Genomic DNA, 16,767 nt, shown 5'->3' with positions numbered 1-16,767 from the left:
AAAAACAATGGAAAGAATATAAGGTATATATTTGCTTCTTAGTTTACTGTTTACAAAAAAAGAATATCCCTAATCAATATTCAGCACATGTTCACTGAGGTCTTTCCACCCTGGGTACTTAAAAGGGGGAAAATAAAACATCCCTTGGTCCAAAGGAAATAAAAGGCCAGGACCCCTCAGTGGGGTGCTTAGAACTGAAGCAGCTAAGTAACCTTGCAAAAACATGTTCAGTATTTAATGATGTAGAGTTGCATAAGCAAAACCTTTTCTTCATTTTATTGCCTGACAGCTGGTAAATTGACCCTCTAACCAGTAAGGATCCAAGCTGCAGAATTCTTTCCAGAACCCTGCATACTCCTGTGTTTCTTTGGTGGGCTTTACTGATTGGCTTCAGAAGGTACCTAGTGAATTTTCTAAAAGTTTATGTAAGAAATCCATATGCCCTGTTAAGGAATTAGGAAAGAAATGTTCATAACTGTGACATTAGAGCAGTTAGTTAGCTAACAAGAAAATAGCTTTGAGAACTGCAAAATTAATATAAGTATAACTTGTTGATATGTACAAACACACACACATATAAAATTGTGGTTTGTTTGTGTGAGTGATTAATGAACACATGCTAAAGATTGGAAATCTTAGAACAGAGTAAAAAATTGCATGTGAGTACCTTTTTAGAATGCTGATTGGTTTTGGCTAATACGGTAATGCAGTGGCTCAAGGCCTATGTATTTTCTGACAGATTAACTAATCAAGGGAGGCTGGGAGGTTACTGATTTGAAGTTTTCTCTCTTGTAAAATAGAAAGTTGGTGAGGATGTCTAGTACAGTATAAGGTCTTAGAACTACGTAAGAAAACAGAAGAGTCCTTTTCCACAGACTGTAGGAAGTTTCACTAACTAAAACTGACTCTCTAGCACTGCTATCACCTGGCTGGCCTACAGTAAATGGACTCCCTGCCTATCGCATTTTTCATCCCAACATTGTACTAATCAAAGATAAGGACTCTTTTCACTGTATCACTGAAAACCCATTGATCATCGATTTACTCGAGCGGGCACCAGTAATGTCTCCATTCGTCCTAGCCCTGAGATTTTAGCAGCCGCTCATTACTCGTTCTTCCCAGCGGTGCCACATTGGAGGCACTTTTAGGGTAAGGTGAATGAGACCCATCATTGTTACTGTATATGGCATATCAAATAAGCCACGGAGAGCTTGCCAGGCTCTGCCGTGCGGGCGGGCAAGATGCTCTCGGTACCTTGCCAGGTTCTCTGAGGACTTGCCATTAAAGACTTAATTGCCATTAAGGACTCCCTTAATGGCAATATTTTTTAAAAGCCTTCCTCCTGAAGTTTGTTTAACATCAGTATCACCATGAAAGTTCCTAAGTGCTTTTATAAATTCTGTAAGATCTTCAACTTTAAATTGTAAAGCTCAATGAGAATCCCAAGATCTTGTTATCTTCATTTTCAATTTTTTTGTTTTTGCTGTCAAAATCAGATCATTATCTATAATCCCAATGAAATTAGAAAAACATTTTTAATCTAATTATTTTAAAGTGATGCAGTGCACCATTATACATTCAAAACAGGTCTATGTTTTAAGAAAGTCTTATCTGAATTTAACTTATTATATTAAGGATGTATTAATCATCAACCATAAGGAGTTTTTAAAAATATTTGTATCACCATTACTAAGAATATCAATAAAAATTGTCTCTGATCCAAACTTTTCCATCCCCCATCTTTTTTTTTTAATTTTTGCCATTTCTTAAAGTTTGTTGGAACAGGTAATATAATTTTTTCTGAGCCTAAGGGGTCAGTATGGGGATGAGAGGCAAAAAGGGGGTACTGGTGGCAGGAAGGTCACACTTTCAGTGTTGGAACTCTAAATGCCTGCAATGACTGTATAATAAACAACTTTGTAAATCATGGTGTTTTCAATAATTTTTTTTTCTTTTTTTGCTTTTTGGGTCATGCCCGGCGATGCACAGGGGTTACTCCTGGCTCTTGCACTCAGGAATTACCCCTGGCGGTGCTCAGGGGACCATATGGGATGCTGGGAATCGAACCTGGGTCGGCCGCGTGCAAGGCAAACGCCCTACCTGCTGTGCTATCACTCCAGCCCCTTCAATAAAATTTTCTAAAATTTAAATAGAATAATTTTCTAAAACATTACTGTTGAGGCCAGGAGAAATAATATAAAGGTAAAGGCACTTGCCTTAGATCCTTGGCAGCCCATATGGTCCTTCTGAGCACTGCCAAGAGTGATCCTTAAGCACAGAGCCAGGAGTAAACCCTGAACACAGCTGGATATATGCCAAAAAAACAAAGAAAAACCCAATTTTAGTGTTCTTTTAATATTTTCAACTGCAATGTGAGTGTAAGTATGTAATTACTGACAGAAATTAGACTTCAGAAGTAGTTAAAATCTAAAATGTCGGTGATAATTATTGTTTGTGTTGATTTATATACATTGAAATTTAATAATGATAATGTAATTTAATATTTTCAGAAATTATGAAAATAACATAATTATATCATCTGATAGGATTGGCATAATTATTTCACAAGTCAGTTTTGACAGAAAAGTTGAGTACAGTTTTTGAAATGTAAATGAAATAAAGAAAACAATATTGTTTTGAAAAAAAGTACTATTTTTCATCATGTTCTGAGATATTCTGAAATATTTATTTATTTTCATTTTGTGTGTGAGGGTTGTTTTATTTCATTTATTTCATTATTTATTTTCATAAATAAGTGAGGTAGAGTATAAGAGGTCTGCGGTACTCTCTTCCAGGAGCTTATAGTCTCTGGGTTTTGGCCGTTGATGAGATTACATGGTGCTAGGGGTCAGTATGTGGTTGTGACTGCCAAGCTACTGGAAAACTGGGGAGCTGGGAGGAGGATGCCCAGTCCTGATCCAAGTGGCCTTGGAGATCTCAATCATGGGGTCCCTTGTACCTGGGTCTTCCTGCCAGTTCACTCTCTAATGAGGTCCATCCCCTCGTGGGTGAGGCTCATCCTGTTTTGGGTGAGGTCTTCTGAGCATGTTGAGAGTGGCCTTGAGCATGGTGGCGGTTGGATTCTGGAGGTTTTCGGTTCTGGGATATTCTGAAATATTTAAACTGATTTTCAAACCAATACTTTGTGTTAAAATGCTATTAAATATGAAGATATCCAGGCATATCTGACAGATATAATATACAATGAATACAAAAATTTTGGACAAGATTTTTTTCTACTTCTTACTTAACTATTATTTGAATATTACTTTATGTTGGTTATTGTTTGAGAATGTCTGTTTTAATAATACTATACGTAATACTATCTTCTATTAAGGTTTATGATTTATATTGAGCTAGAGCGATAGCATAGCGAGTTAGGTCACTTGCCTTGCACGCAGCCGACCTAGGTTTGATTCCTCCGCCATTCTCGGAGAGCCCGGCAAGCTACCAAGAGTATGTCGCCAGCACGGTAGAGCCTGGCAAGCTACCCGTGACATATTTGATATGCCAAAAACAGTAACAACAAGTCTCACAATGGAGATATTACTGGTGCCCTCTCAAGCAAATTGATGAGCAACGGGATGACAGTAACAGTGACAGTGATGATTTACATGGCATACAGTGTCTGAGTATATAAAATCTGAGATAGGCCTTTTAAGGGATGACAATTTTTGTGACATAATCAATTCTAAGAGTATATGATGTAATGTTGTAATATAGAAAAGAAGTTCCTGATCAGGTGCCACATTCAGTGCAAAGAAAGATTATATTGTTAGAGGGGCAATAATTGTTTCCTTGATGTAATAGTTTATAATGTAACTGTAAACGAGATAGACATGATGGCAGAATTCAAATAGTTCAAATTTTTCCACAAAACTAGCAGCCACATTTTGAATACTGATTATTTCAAATAAATTTTCTTTTTTCTCATATTTGTTTCCAGAATGTTCAGGCCCACTGGGGATTGAAGGTGGAATCATATCAAATCAGCAAATCACAGCTTCATCTACCCACCGAGCTCTTTTTGGACTTCAGAAATGGTATCCCTACTATGCGCGACTGAATAAGAAGGGGCTTATCAATGCCTGGACAGCTGCAGAGAATGATAGATGGCCATGGATTCAGGTAAGAGATCGGATGGGACAAGGGTACTGCCAAGGAATGTTCATTGTCATTGAAAAAAATGCAAGAGTCCCAACCTGTGATGTGTCCTTATACTTACACACATAGAGTAAAATATTATATAGTTAAGAGTATAAATTGAGCTGATCAGAGAGATAGTGCAATGGGTAGGGTGTTTGCCTTGCACATAGCATCCTCGCATTGGATCTCCAGCAATGCATTCAGTCCTCTGTACTCCTTAAGAAGTGACCTGAATACAATGAGTGATCTCTGAAAACAGTTAGCCCTGAGTGTCACCAGGTGTATGCGCCCCTGAAAAAAATTTTTTGCTTTTGTTTTTGTTTTTATCTAAACTGAACATTACTTGTGAAACACTGGAAATGTTTTCATACAACTTAAACGTATGCCTACAGGTTTAAAAATGTTGAACTCCTGGGCAGTGCAGATCACTATTTTATGGTGTGTATCAAAGAAGGGAGCTCTTATGTGTTCATGAGTTCCTTAGTGCTTTTTAAAATGGACACTTTGGGAAAATAATGCTTCATACTCTTTGCATTCTTGAGAAAGTATAAAATGTTATTGAATAAAAATAATACTAAAAATGTCTGAATACTTCTTTTGAATAGAGAAAAATATTTTTTTTAAATTTTTTATTGAGTCACCATGTGGAAAGTTACAAAGTTTTCAGGTTTAAATCTCAGTTATACAATGCTCGAATACCCATCCCTTCACCAGTGCTCATATTCCACAAGAGAGAGAAAACTATTTTAATCCATATACTCTTATTCTCTTTTGCCAGCTTTAATAAAATCAGGAGCAAAATACTGATAAGTGAATTGTTATTAATATCATATTATTACCTTACATATTAGTCACTTAAATTCTCTTTGAGCTCTTAGCTGAAGTGAAAAAGTGAATTATATATTAGGCGATCATGATTTCTGTGGAAGGTATAAATTGAGAGGGAGGAGAGAACATAAAAAAAGAAGGAAAATTCAGAAAACATTGCAGTCAGTAAGAAATGATTATTATATAGCCTCATGGAAAGATGACTTTCAGTGAAGATTGACTGTTATGTAAATAGCATAATCAAAGATGCATGTGAAAATCTGAAGACCGTCAGTTAGAAAAGGATTCTTATGAATAGTTTGCTGGAGGAAAATGTGCAAATTTAGTTTACGAATTCAGTGTTTTGATTTTTTTTAATCCATCCATACTAAAAGATTTGAATGGTATTCCACTGGAATAGAGAACTCTTGCAAAACTTTGATTTATTTATATACCATATCCTATCAAACCGATGAACAATGGGATGACGGTGATAGTGATACAGCGATCCTATCTCTTTAATAAATATTTTGTCTGAGGTAATTTTGCCTGTGGGAATCCACAGTGTGCTATCATTAGCTGCAATGTATAAGGACTGCTATACAGGTAGATAATATAAAAGGAAATTGATTTATGGCCATGTAGCTAATGTGGCTTCTGTATCTTAAGACCTTTAGCCCAAATTATCTTTAAATAGTTCCCTTTTCTTATGAAATTTATCTACCTCAAAGACATTTTCTCTGCCTAATATTAATTTTATAAATTTCTGGTACCAAGTATTTGAGAAGTTGCTTCTTATATTACGCATTCATATGCTAATCTATAGTTGCATGTACAGAAACTTATAAAGTAGAAGGCATATAAGACATGTGTACACATATATACTTATATAGTTGGAACATAGGCTAAATAATAATAGAAATAAAGATTTTTAGAAAGTACAGATGAGCCAGAGAGAGCTCAATAGATACATATAAGATGCCTGGAATTTTTTCCCCCAGCACATCCAGGAACAAGTCCTGAATACCAAGTCAAGTCTCCCTCTAATTATCATAAGGTGCAGTCAACAAAACAGAGACAAAAATGCATAAAAATTGAAAATGTACCAAACAAAAATGTAATACCGTATTTGAAAATCTTATTCCAAAGATCATTTTTGTTGGTTAGTTGAACTCTACCAATAGGGTTGTAGTGAAGATAAAACTATAAAAATTAAGATTCATAATAGAAATTTCCAAACATTTGAGAGAATTCACAACTATGCATCAAGGGTTTGTGTGGCAGATTGTGTTTGTTCAATTACTATATGACGACCGCCTGTATGTTCCTTTAATCACAGTGATTTTTAGGTGAATAAAGCCCTTTGGAATACTTTATTGAAGATGTATCATTAATATTTCATATTCTGAACTTTCTTTTTTGTGCGTGCCTTTTGTTACCTATGTAACTCTTATGTGTGAGTCTGTTTCTGAAAGTATTAATGAAGTCTAATTCCATGTTATTGTTGCTATTTTGAGCCACACCTGATCATACTCAGAGGTAACTCCTGGATCTGCACTCAGGAATCACTCCTGGCCATACTGGGGGTACTATATAGGATGTCAGGAGTAGAACTCTCGTTGGCTTTGTGCAAAACAAGCACCTTAATCTGCACTCTCTGGCTACCTGTAAATTCTCTTTATCACAGTAATTTTAGGTTTCAGCATCCTCAGAGAGAATATGGTAAAGACAGTAGCTGAATCTTAGAGGAAATCAGTTAAAATATGATCCTATCAGTTTAGATATGATAGTTATTATTTTACCTTTAAGAATATTAGCTTTATAGCTCTCCTCATTACCATGACAATCGTTGTTATTGATATTGTATTGCTTTTGTCTATAATAAACTCTTAGAGAAGATCTGTAGAAATAAAAGATTTTATATTATAATAAATCTGTGTATAATAAAAAAGAAAACTAAAAACTCAACATATTATTCAATGAATACTTTCTAATTTTTTTCATAATATATCTAGGTTATTATAGTCTTTAGTAACTTATTTTCTAAGATGTTTTCTGAAAAGAAACAATTTATTTATTTCTTAAGAAAAAATAATAAATCTTAATACTCTGGAGGGTCTAATCATGTACCACCTTCTCTGTGTTGAGGCATTATTAATTTCCTTTATGACTTAATTCTTTTATTTATATTCAATCCTTCAAATAAAACATTTGAGGATGTTGCTTAAACTCACTTATAATGAGCACAGCATGACCTTAATCTTTCAGGTGTATGATACACATTAATTGGTATTTATTTTTGTTTTCCTTCTTGTCTTGGTGTAATGAGAATTGAAATTGTCAATTTTAATTCACACAATCAGCATGTATTTACTATTGGTTTTGGACTTAAAGGGTTATGAAGAAAATACAGTAACTCATAAACCTTTATTACTTTTTCAAGTTTTCTGAACAGATGTTTTCACCTATCTGTTTTGGAACTAATAAATAGCCACTTTCTTAAATACTGTTTAGTTTGTTAAAATCCCATAATAATAACTTCTGTTTCTGACCTATGTGTCAGAAGAAGGTACTTTGTAAATTATGGAAATGCATATTGGGTTATCATATAGGAAAAAGTAAAAGCAGACTCCAACCTTCTGGGTATTTTACTAAAAAAGTAAAGTGAGCCAGGATGGCTGATTGATATATACATTTAAAGATAATTTATATTCCCATGTTTTTAATATTATAGCTAAAAATGTAAAGTGTCTGTGTGTGTTTAGTTCTGAGCTGGTTTTATGTGTGCAATTCTAACTGGAATGTGTTTACATTGTATTTCCAGCTATTTGCTTATTGATTATTCAACAAAATGTACTGAGTGAATGTCTAATCTGTAGAATCTGTTTTAGTAGACACTAGAAAACAAGACAGCACTTACCTCCAGGATATTCTGACTCTAAGATATAAAAAAAACTAAACAGGTTTACAGCTCTTATTCAAACAACATGTGTGACTTGGTGCTACATGGTCTATAAACATCAATAGACCCATAATATTTCCTCCTAGACAAGCAGCCTATTGTTAGTAAAACATTCAGATTAAAAACAATTTAGTTTATTTTTTTATTTTTTTAAGAATTTTATTTTATTGAATCACCATGTGGAAAATTACAATGCTTTCAGACTTAAGTCTCAGTTATACAGTGCTGAAACAACCATCCCTTCACCAATGCCCAAACCAAAAAAAAACAGTACACCTCCCACCCCTCCCTCCTTGCCCACCCCCCCCCCCCCGCCTTGTAACTGATACATTTCAGTCTGGAGACATTCTGCGAGGAGCTGCCCTTGCTGAAAAATTTAGCTGGCATCTGGAGTCATGCTCGTGCAGCTGCGGAGAGGCCGCACACACGTGCGGCCCCCAGGATTACATCTTGGCGGCAGCACAATTTAGTTTATTATGTGTAGAAAATAAGGAGAAAGATTCTCATTTCCCTATAAACTAAATAGTTATAGTATTGGATGTCGAAATATTTGAGTGAACTAAAATCAAGCAATCATTTCCCTTTGAAATTAAATTTATTTGTAATTGATTCAGTATTAGATTTTGTCACAAGGAAAAAGATTTTGCTCATTCTCTTTTAAGTAGTTTATCATCATTTCAGAAATGTGTATGTGATTTTAATATAACCCTGTTCAGTGGCCTAGAGGATTTGGGTCATAGGAGATAATTCTTTCTCAACTTGAATGTCACTGAATCATATGAATCACTAGCTTAAAATAAAAATTTCTGCATTATCCTATAGACAGTGTGATGCTCTTTCTCCTAGTGCACTATGAAAACATATGTCATCTATTCATCAAATCTGTATTTGTGTTGCTTGAATTATATTAAAAAATAATAGAGACTTGAGGAAATAACAACCAGGTAAATGCCTAATACCACATGCACCAGCAACCCCGGAACCACTGTGAGCGACCCTGCTGGTCCCTGAGAAATCCTGGGATGCCCCTGATTGTCCTGAGTTCTGAGTAGCACCAAATTATTACTGTAGCACTGTAGCACTGTCATCACGTTGTTCATCCATTTTACTTGAGCGGGCACCAGTAATGTCTCCATTGTGAGACTTGTCATTACTGTTTTTCGAATATCGAATATGCCACGGGTAGCTTGCCAGGCTCTTCGGTGCAGGCAGGATACTCTCGGTAGCTAGCCGGACTCTCTGAGAGGGATGGAGGAATTGAGTCTGGGTTGGCCATATGCAAGGCAAACACCCTACCCGCTGTGCTATTGCTCCAGTCCACCAAATTATTAGTATTATTAGTATCCCTGGTACTTGGCATTGAGATATTACCCAAATATTATATATACATATAATATGTGTAAATATATGTAAAGTTTTGTATAAATATGTATATATAATATATGCAAATATTATGTATATATATAACTTAATATTTTTGAAAAACACTGCTGTGTTATCTGAACATTTTGCTCTTAACTTGCTAGTAGTGATAACAGCATGGGTAGCAGAAGAGGAAACAGGTGAAAGTGAGCAAGGATGTTGGAAAATCTGTGAGCAGCTCTTTAAACTGTAACTGAACTAGACTAGGATCTGCAGCTTCATCAGAAGAGTGATCAGCTTTAGCAGCAAATCATAAGTAAAGCATTGTTTTCTAGTCATAAAATACTTGATGATTTCTAAAGTTTATTTTCATAAATAGCTATCAGATTGTGTTTCATTCAAAAATTGAAAATACCCAAAAACAGACTGCTTCACTGCCTCTGAAGTTTAAAGAAAATAGTAGTGTAGAATACGCTGGTCCCAAAGAAATTTATGAGTGCCAAGTTACCCATTAACAGTTCTGGAGTACAAATTCCATATGTGCTTTTTATTTAAAATACATAAAGAGTGGGTCAGAAATGCTACAAAAACTAGGATAATCATCTCTTTAAAAATGTGTGTATATATTTAAATATATATGTACATATATATATATATAGTAGTGTTTGTGAAAAGTTTGGCATTTGTATATACCTGGAATCTCTTAAAAGACAAAAACCATGAAAAGAACTACACTATTTAAGCAGTATGGTTTTTAGGCTCTTTTCTAGTTAAAGAACCTGAACTGAATAGAACCTAGTCCATCTTTATTACTTCTTCATTTGAATAGAAAATGTTTTAAAATGTGTCCTAAGTAAAGCTACATTTCCATATGCACTCCCATTCAACTAAATACCTATTTCTTAGGATAATCACATCTGAATATAATCATTAATTTTCTAACGATGTTTAAAAGAACAGTAACCCTGATAGGAAAATTATATTTTTAACTTATTTATTACAAGTGACATGTGAGGGGGCTGGAGCGATAGCACAGCGGGTAGGGCGTTTGCCTTGCACGCGGCCGACCCGGGTTCGAATCCAAGCATCCCATATGGTCCCCTGAGCACCGCCAGGGGTAATTCCTGAGTGCAGAGCCAGGAGTAACCCCTGTGCATTGCCAGGTGTGACCCAAAATGCAAAAATAAATAAATAAATAAATAAATAAATAACATGTGATTAAAAATAATTTTCATTTTTAAAAGCAGTGATATTGGGCATCAACCTTAAATCACATAATGCATCTCTGCTGAAGATATATATGCATCTTTAGATAGGTTGATAGATAGATAGATAGATAGATAGATAGATAGATAGATAGATGATATATAGAGAGAGATAAAATCTCTAACAGCTTGGTAATTTACCATGTTTATATTCATACTAGTGCATAGTCCTTCCTTTTCTAAAGGATTTATCATAACTCCAGATTCTATGAATTACGGCATATATGGTGAATCATATTATTACTATTCACTAATGTAAAATAAAGTGCACTAAAGCGTCTTCAGTTTCCCATCAGCTGTTTCTCTCTGACTTTCAGCATTGAAGTCTTCATTGACCTCAGTTCATTGGTTTGTGCATCTTTCTCCAGCAGTTTGCTACTGCTTCGCTTAGACATTCACACTTCCTTGTTCATCTGTGAGCCATCTAGATTCAGCTTCTCTCTACCAGGCTCTATCACATGATTTCCGAACATTTCACTTTTTATCTCCAAAGATTGAAGTAACTGCATTGTCCTTTTTCTCTGCTCTAACCTACCATATGTTCCTCTCAAAGCTGCTAACATGCCATTATAGTCAATGCTTACTTTCTCTCTCCCCTAAAATTGTCTATGTAACTGGAGACCATGAATTATTCTAGGTTTATCTTGATTTCTACAGTACCTTGGACTTTTTTTTAAAAAACTACTATGAGCAGACACAGATAATTGATCAATTAATATTGAATGAACTAAATGGAGAAAGAGACACTGTTTAATTTTCATGTGGCAATTATATTGCACTGAAGAGAACTGAATATGTCCAAACAACACAGTGTACTCTAGTTTCAGCTGTTGTCTGCCTGCATTTCCTAAAACTGTGCCACTTAGGCTCGATCCCACTGGTGTAATAGGTGCCACCTCTTTCCACAATATATGTATTGTCTCACCCCTGTGGGCAGCAGAAGAAGCAAATTGTTCTGTAAAGCCATGAGCACACTTTTTCAGCTCATAATCACTGCAACCCACTTCTTTAAGGAACATTAGGTGGGTATGGGTGACATTTCTGTTACTAGGATATCTGAAAATCAAATTCAGAGCACCGAAATTTTCCTTTTCCACCAACACATTTTTCTCCTTAAATGTTGAAAAATTACATATTTTAATTTTTGGACTTTTTCTAAATTTGTTACTATAACACAGTGTGTAAATAATTTAAAATGAAAATTATCACTAAGATTAATATACCCTTAGTAAAGAGCACAAAACAGTAGTATTTTGAGATAATAGTATTTTGAGATACAAACTAGCTTACACCATTTCTGATTCTTTTATAAAATCTCACAAGCATGCAAACTATACCTCATTACTATCAGTCGTAAATTATAGAAAGTAAATAGCTGTAGGGAGTTATTAAATACAACTCAGCAGCTAAGATCATTCAGAAAACCAACTTAACAAAAACATTTAATTATGTTTTTCATGTATTCTCTTCTTGAAGAAATTACTTGTAACTTAACTGCTATAACATATATATATATATATATGTATATATATGTTAACAATTTAAATTCTGGGACCTAACAATTAGAACAACAGTTAGGGCACTTGTTTTGCATGTGATTAGCCAGGGTTTCATCCCTGGCATCCCATCAGGTCGCTTTCACCCCACCAGGAGTGATCTCTGAGTGCAAAACCAGGAATAAACCCTGAAGTGCCAGGTGAGGCCTAAAATTTAAAAAAATCAGGAAAATTTAAATGCAATGTGGTTCTTTTTGTTTGTTTGTTTGTTTGTTTGTTTGGCTGGTTGGTTGGTTGGTTGGTTGGTTGGTTGGCTTTCTGCCCCCAGGTGTGCTTGTGGCTTCTCCTGACTTGGCTCAAGGACTACTCATGGCAGGCCTGGGGGCACTGTACAGGGTGCTGGTGACAGGACCGGGGTGGGCTGCAAGCAAGGCAAGCTCCTTATCCACAGTACTATCTCTCCACCCCTGACGTGTGGTTCATTTAGTTTCCTTTCTCTCAAATACTGCCAGACTGATGTTTGTAAGTTATGATACAGGAAGAATGCAAGTAATTTTTATTCATTCAGTCATTCTCCTGGTGGTAGGGGGAAACAGCAACATTCAAAGTTTCGAATCTCTGCTTTTAAATTCTACCGTGGTCACTTGCATGGCAAACTCACTCTGGTCCCCTCCTCATTTCTCTTCACCTGATCATCCACATGGCAGTGACAGTGAATGATCATCCTGGCAGCCTGTGAGCTACAGAAATCGCAATTTCTGAAATTTAGAATGGGAAAAACTTTACATTCTTCAAATCCTATCATCTTTCACAGTTTGTTATTGTAACTTGTATGAATATTGCTGAATGAATCCTCAGTAGTCCTCTGTGAGAAGAAATCTAGCTTTAACCAAAGGTGTGAAATATGCTTATAAGACTTGCCCGAGAGAAATGTTACTTATGATTTAGCAGCTATGTCTGTCAGTGGAATGAGAGAGAGAGAGAGAGAGAGAGAGAGAGAGAGAGAGAGAGAGAGAGAGAGAGAGAGAGAGAATGGCAGCTTGTACTGAGTTCATAAGAATGAGAGCTGCAGAGAAGCAGGGGGTAGGGAGTAGAGAGAGTGATAGTCTGTTCTAAGGTTCCATTGTCCCCTCATGTTTATCTTCTGGGAACTGGTAGGATTACCATTTGCATTGGGTAGAAGGAAACTCTTACTTCCACTGTAGACACTGAACAGATTTGTTCTACTCCAGTGCCTCAGTGAAAACCTTTTTGTGCGGGAAGTGTGACAGTACCAACCCACCTGGCCCAATTCTTCAAGTTTTATTTTCTCAGGGCAGTAATTAATTTTAGACTATTTACATTTGGAGGAGTTTGTTGTTGTTTAAATCTAACTGAATGTGACTAGACTTAAGTGCAAAAAAGAAGTTACTACAATCACCAACTCAAAGGTTACAGTATGTTCCTCAATTCATATTTTTATTTAGCAGCTTTAAAATAATCTAATAGCTATTACTTTATGTTACTTTGACTTTTTATGTATTGATTTTGTAATTCCTAGCTCTATAATTCAGACTGGGCAATCTAATCATCAAAAAATAAATTAAGTTGTACAAATTAACTGAATGAGTCAGTTACACAAATGGGATTTAGATGCAGGCAGTTTGTGTGGGAATGAGTCAAAACCACTAGTAAATGCTCCTTCACCCGTGCTTTGATGACTTTTAGGAGGTTTCATTGACTTTGAGACGAAGGTGGTAATGATAATGGATATGGGGAAGCTTTGGTTTTAAAATTACTATTGTGTCCTATAAAATTTATATTTGTTCATAAACATACAGTTCAACTCTAGCCTGGAACCATGATTCTCAAATTTCAACTACCTAAAAATCACTTGGAGAGTATTTTATTTTATTTTATTATTATTTTTTAATTTTTTATGAGTTACCATGTGGTAAGTTACAAAGTTTTCAGGTTTAAATCTCAGTTATACAATGCTCGAATACCCATCCCTTCACCAGTGCTCATATTCCACCACCAAGAATCCCAGTATAGCTCCACCCTGCCCCCCCACACCCCTAACCCCCCCACGCCCCTAGCCCCCCACCTAGCCCCCCTGCCTGTGTAACTAATAAATTTCACTTTACTTTCACTTTGATTGCATACAGTATTTCAACAAAGCTCACTATTATTGTTTGGAGAGTCTCTCCCCTATGATCTCCATCAAAGTTTCTGAACTAATAGGTCAGTGTTGGGACTCTGGGGACCATACGATGAGTAGACATCCCAGGTGGATTTTGGCATTGTAACCTTGAATGAAAGTAGTCATCAGTACTGTGGTGGCACTTGCAGTCTAACAAGAGAGATTTCACCTTGGATATGTCTCTTAATTATTTACAGCAACTTAATTAAATAAAGATGTTGGAGAACAGTATATTGCTTTTAAAAATGAGACTGCTGAGTGAAACATTTTAAAGTATTGAATGGCATCAGGACATCACAAATCCAAGCGTTAACTACTTAAGCTGCTGGTGGTGATGTTTTATTATTAGCCTGTCTATATCCGTGTCTTCTTTAAGTGGAATCCCCATTCCTCCATGAACTGGAAATAGTAATGCTTGATTATTTTTGGAACATTCCTGCCTGTAACATTAGGCCTTCAAATTGAGTTATAATTAAATAGTAAAGGAATTGTAAAAAAAAATCCTTTAAGATCGTACTTTAAATGTTTTATTGTTAAATATTCAGCTTGGTCTTAGGAGTCTTTAAGGAAGAAATATCTATCTTCTATGCAAATGGAATATAACAAAAACATCAAAACCCCATTTACATTTTAATTATTAAAGTGAACATCCTCTCCATTTTTGAGGATGACATTAAAGTAATTTCAAATAGAGGGAATAGATTGAGTTACAAGGGAGAAGAAAGGAATTATTGGTACATCAGAGACTGGTCTTTACTGAAAAGATAGATATAGGTTGGAAAAATAGGAGAATTTTAAAAATCTGGAAAGTGAGTAGCATCAGATTTTTAATGTACCTCACTATTAAAGGAAAGTAGAGCTTGAGGTTGACACCCAAGGATAGTAAATAAAGGACAAGGAGGATTTCCCCATAGCTGTAAGACTGTTTCAAGAGTGGAGGGGAGAAGGCAGATGGAATAGAGAAGGGATCACTAAGACAATGATGGCTGGAGGAACTAGTTGGGTTGGGAGATGCATGCCGAAAGTAGATAATAGAACAAACATGATGACTTCTCAGTGTCTGTGTTGCAAGCCATAATGCCCAAAAGTAGAGAGAGAGTATGGGGAATAGTTTCTGCTATGGAGTCAGGGAGAGGGTGGGAACGGGGGGAGGGGGCATACCCGGGATATTGGTGGTGGGGAATGTGCACTGGTGGAAGGATAGATGTTTGATCATTGTGAAAATGTAACCCAAACATGAAAGCTTGTAACTATCTCATGGTGATTCAATAAAATAAAAAAATAAATAAATAAATAAAAGAAAGTAGAGCTTGAGCTTGATGGAATGCAAAGAATTTTCACCAGGATATTCACAGATGTTAGGGGCCATAGAGACAGTACAGCAAGTAAGGTGCATGCATGTGTTCAACCTAGGTTCTATCCCTGGCATCACCTCTGGTCCTCTTAACACAGCCAGGAGTCAATCCTGAGCACAGAGTTAGGACTAAGGTCTGAGCACAGCCAGATGTGGCCCAGCTTTTCCCTCACCCACCCCCCCACCAAATAAATAAAACAACTATACATTAGGAAGATGACATGTTAGTGGTATGAATTATAAATATCTAATAAAATTGGCAGCTACAAAGCACATAGTAAAATTTCATTGGATCAATACTGTGCTTAATTCAGAAATAAGCCTCGAAGCTGGAACTATATTTGGGGGTTGTAGAGCTAACTGTCCAGAGGTCCTGACTTGGAATGGCTGCTGTTGCAATAAAAAGCAGAAGATAAAATGATAATAAGGCATAACAGTGAAGTATTGATAACTGATTGTTTTGCTGAGAAGGAAGGAGATATATAAATATGGAAAAAAAATTTAGCATTTTGAGATCATGTTTAGACATGATTTGGTGTCGTTAGCAGAAATATAATCAACAGGAAAAATGTATTTGGAGCCAGAAAGTGATTATTTGGGGTCTTCATATTTAATATACTCACAGAAAATCCCAATAAGAGCATTCAGTGTGAAGGTGGAAGATTGAATTTGCTGTTCTGTATAGTGTCGAAGAGAACTAAACAAACAACACTACCACATGGACACCAGATTTGTACTTCGTGGGCCACCCCTACTGGAACAGGAATGGTAGAATAGGACTGTTGACTCACATAATCTTTGCAACAGATATTTGAGCAGACAGATGGAAATTCTAAAATAGAATGTACTCGATTGTGGTGATTTTTTTAAATCTTCTATTTCCATTTCCATCAAAAGTTTACAAGACAATAGCTTACCCAGGAGCACCATAAGGCAGAAATCTTTGAATAAAATGAATTACCTTTTGAGCACCGTAGAAAGTCCTATGTTAGCACCTTTTCAGGACATTTAATTTTTTTTTACTAGAAGTTGGTTAAATTTTCCTCATGTATTTGTTTTTAATGTTATTGCTGTGCCTGCTGCTGCTTTCTCCAGAATTGATATATTTAATTAAAATAGTAGCTGTTTCAGCCTAACACTGGTGTACTTAGTATAGATTGTGTTATTTTGTTGTGATTTGCTTTCTTAAAAAA

At 35.7% G+C, this 16,767-nt stretch overlaps 1 protein-coding gene across 2 annotated transcripts in view; it reads left to right on the top strand.

Moving 5' to 3' along the window:
- The window catches only part of EDIL3 (EGF like repeats and discoidin domains 3), a 476,915-nt gene that overhangs the window by 306,120 nt on the left and 154,028 nt on the right, over positions 1-16,767 (top strand). For both annotated transcript variants that reach the window (XM_055132006.1, XM_055131999.1), the window contains exon 6: positions 3,947-4,128. In XM_055132006.1, the coding sequence (XP_054987981.1) occupies positions 3,947-4,128 (182 nt within the window). The remainder of the gene's footprint in view (positions 1-3,946; positions 4,129-16,767) is intronic.

This window comes from Sorex araneus, chromosome 1 (genome assembly GCF_027595985.1).
Source record: "Sorex araneus isolate mSorAra2 chromosome 1, mSorAra2.pri, whole genome shotgun sequence".
Taxonomy (NCBI): Eukaryota; Metazoa; Chordata; class Mammalia; order Eulipotyphla; family Soricidae; genus Sorex; species Sorex araneus.
This window is presented reverse-complemented; position numbering and strand designations above follow the sequence as displayed.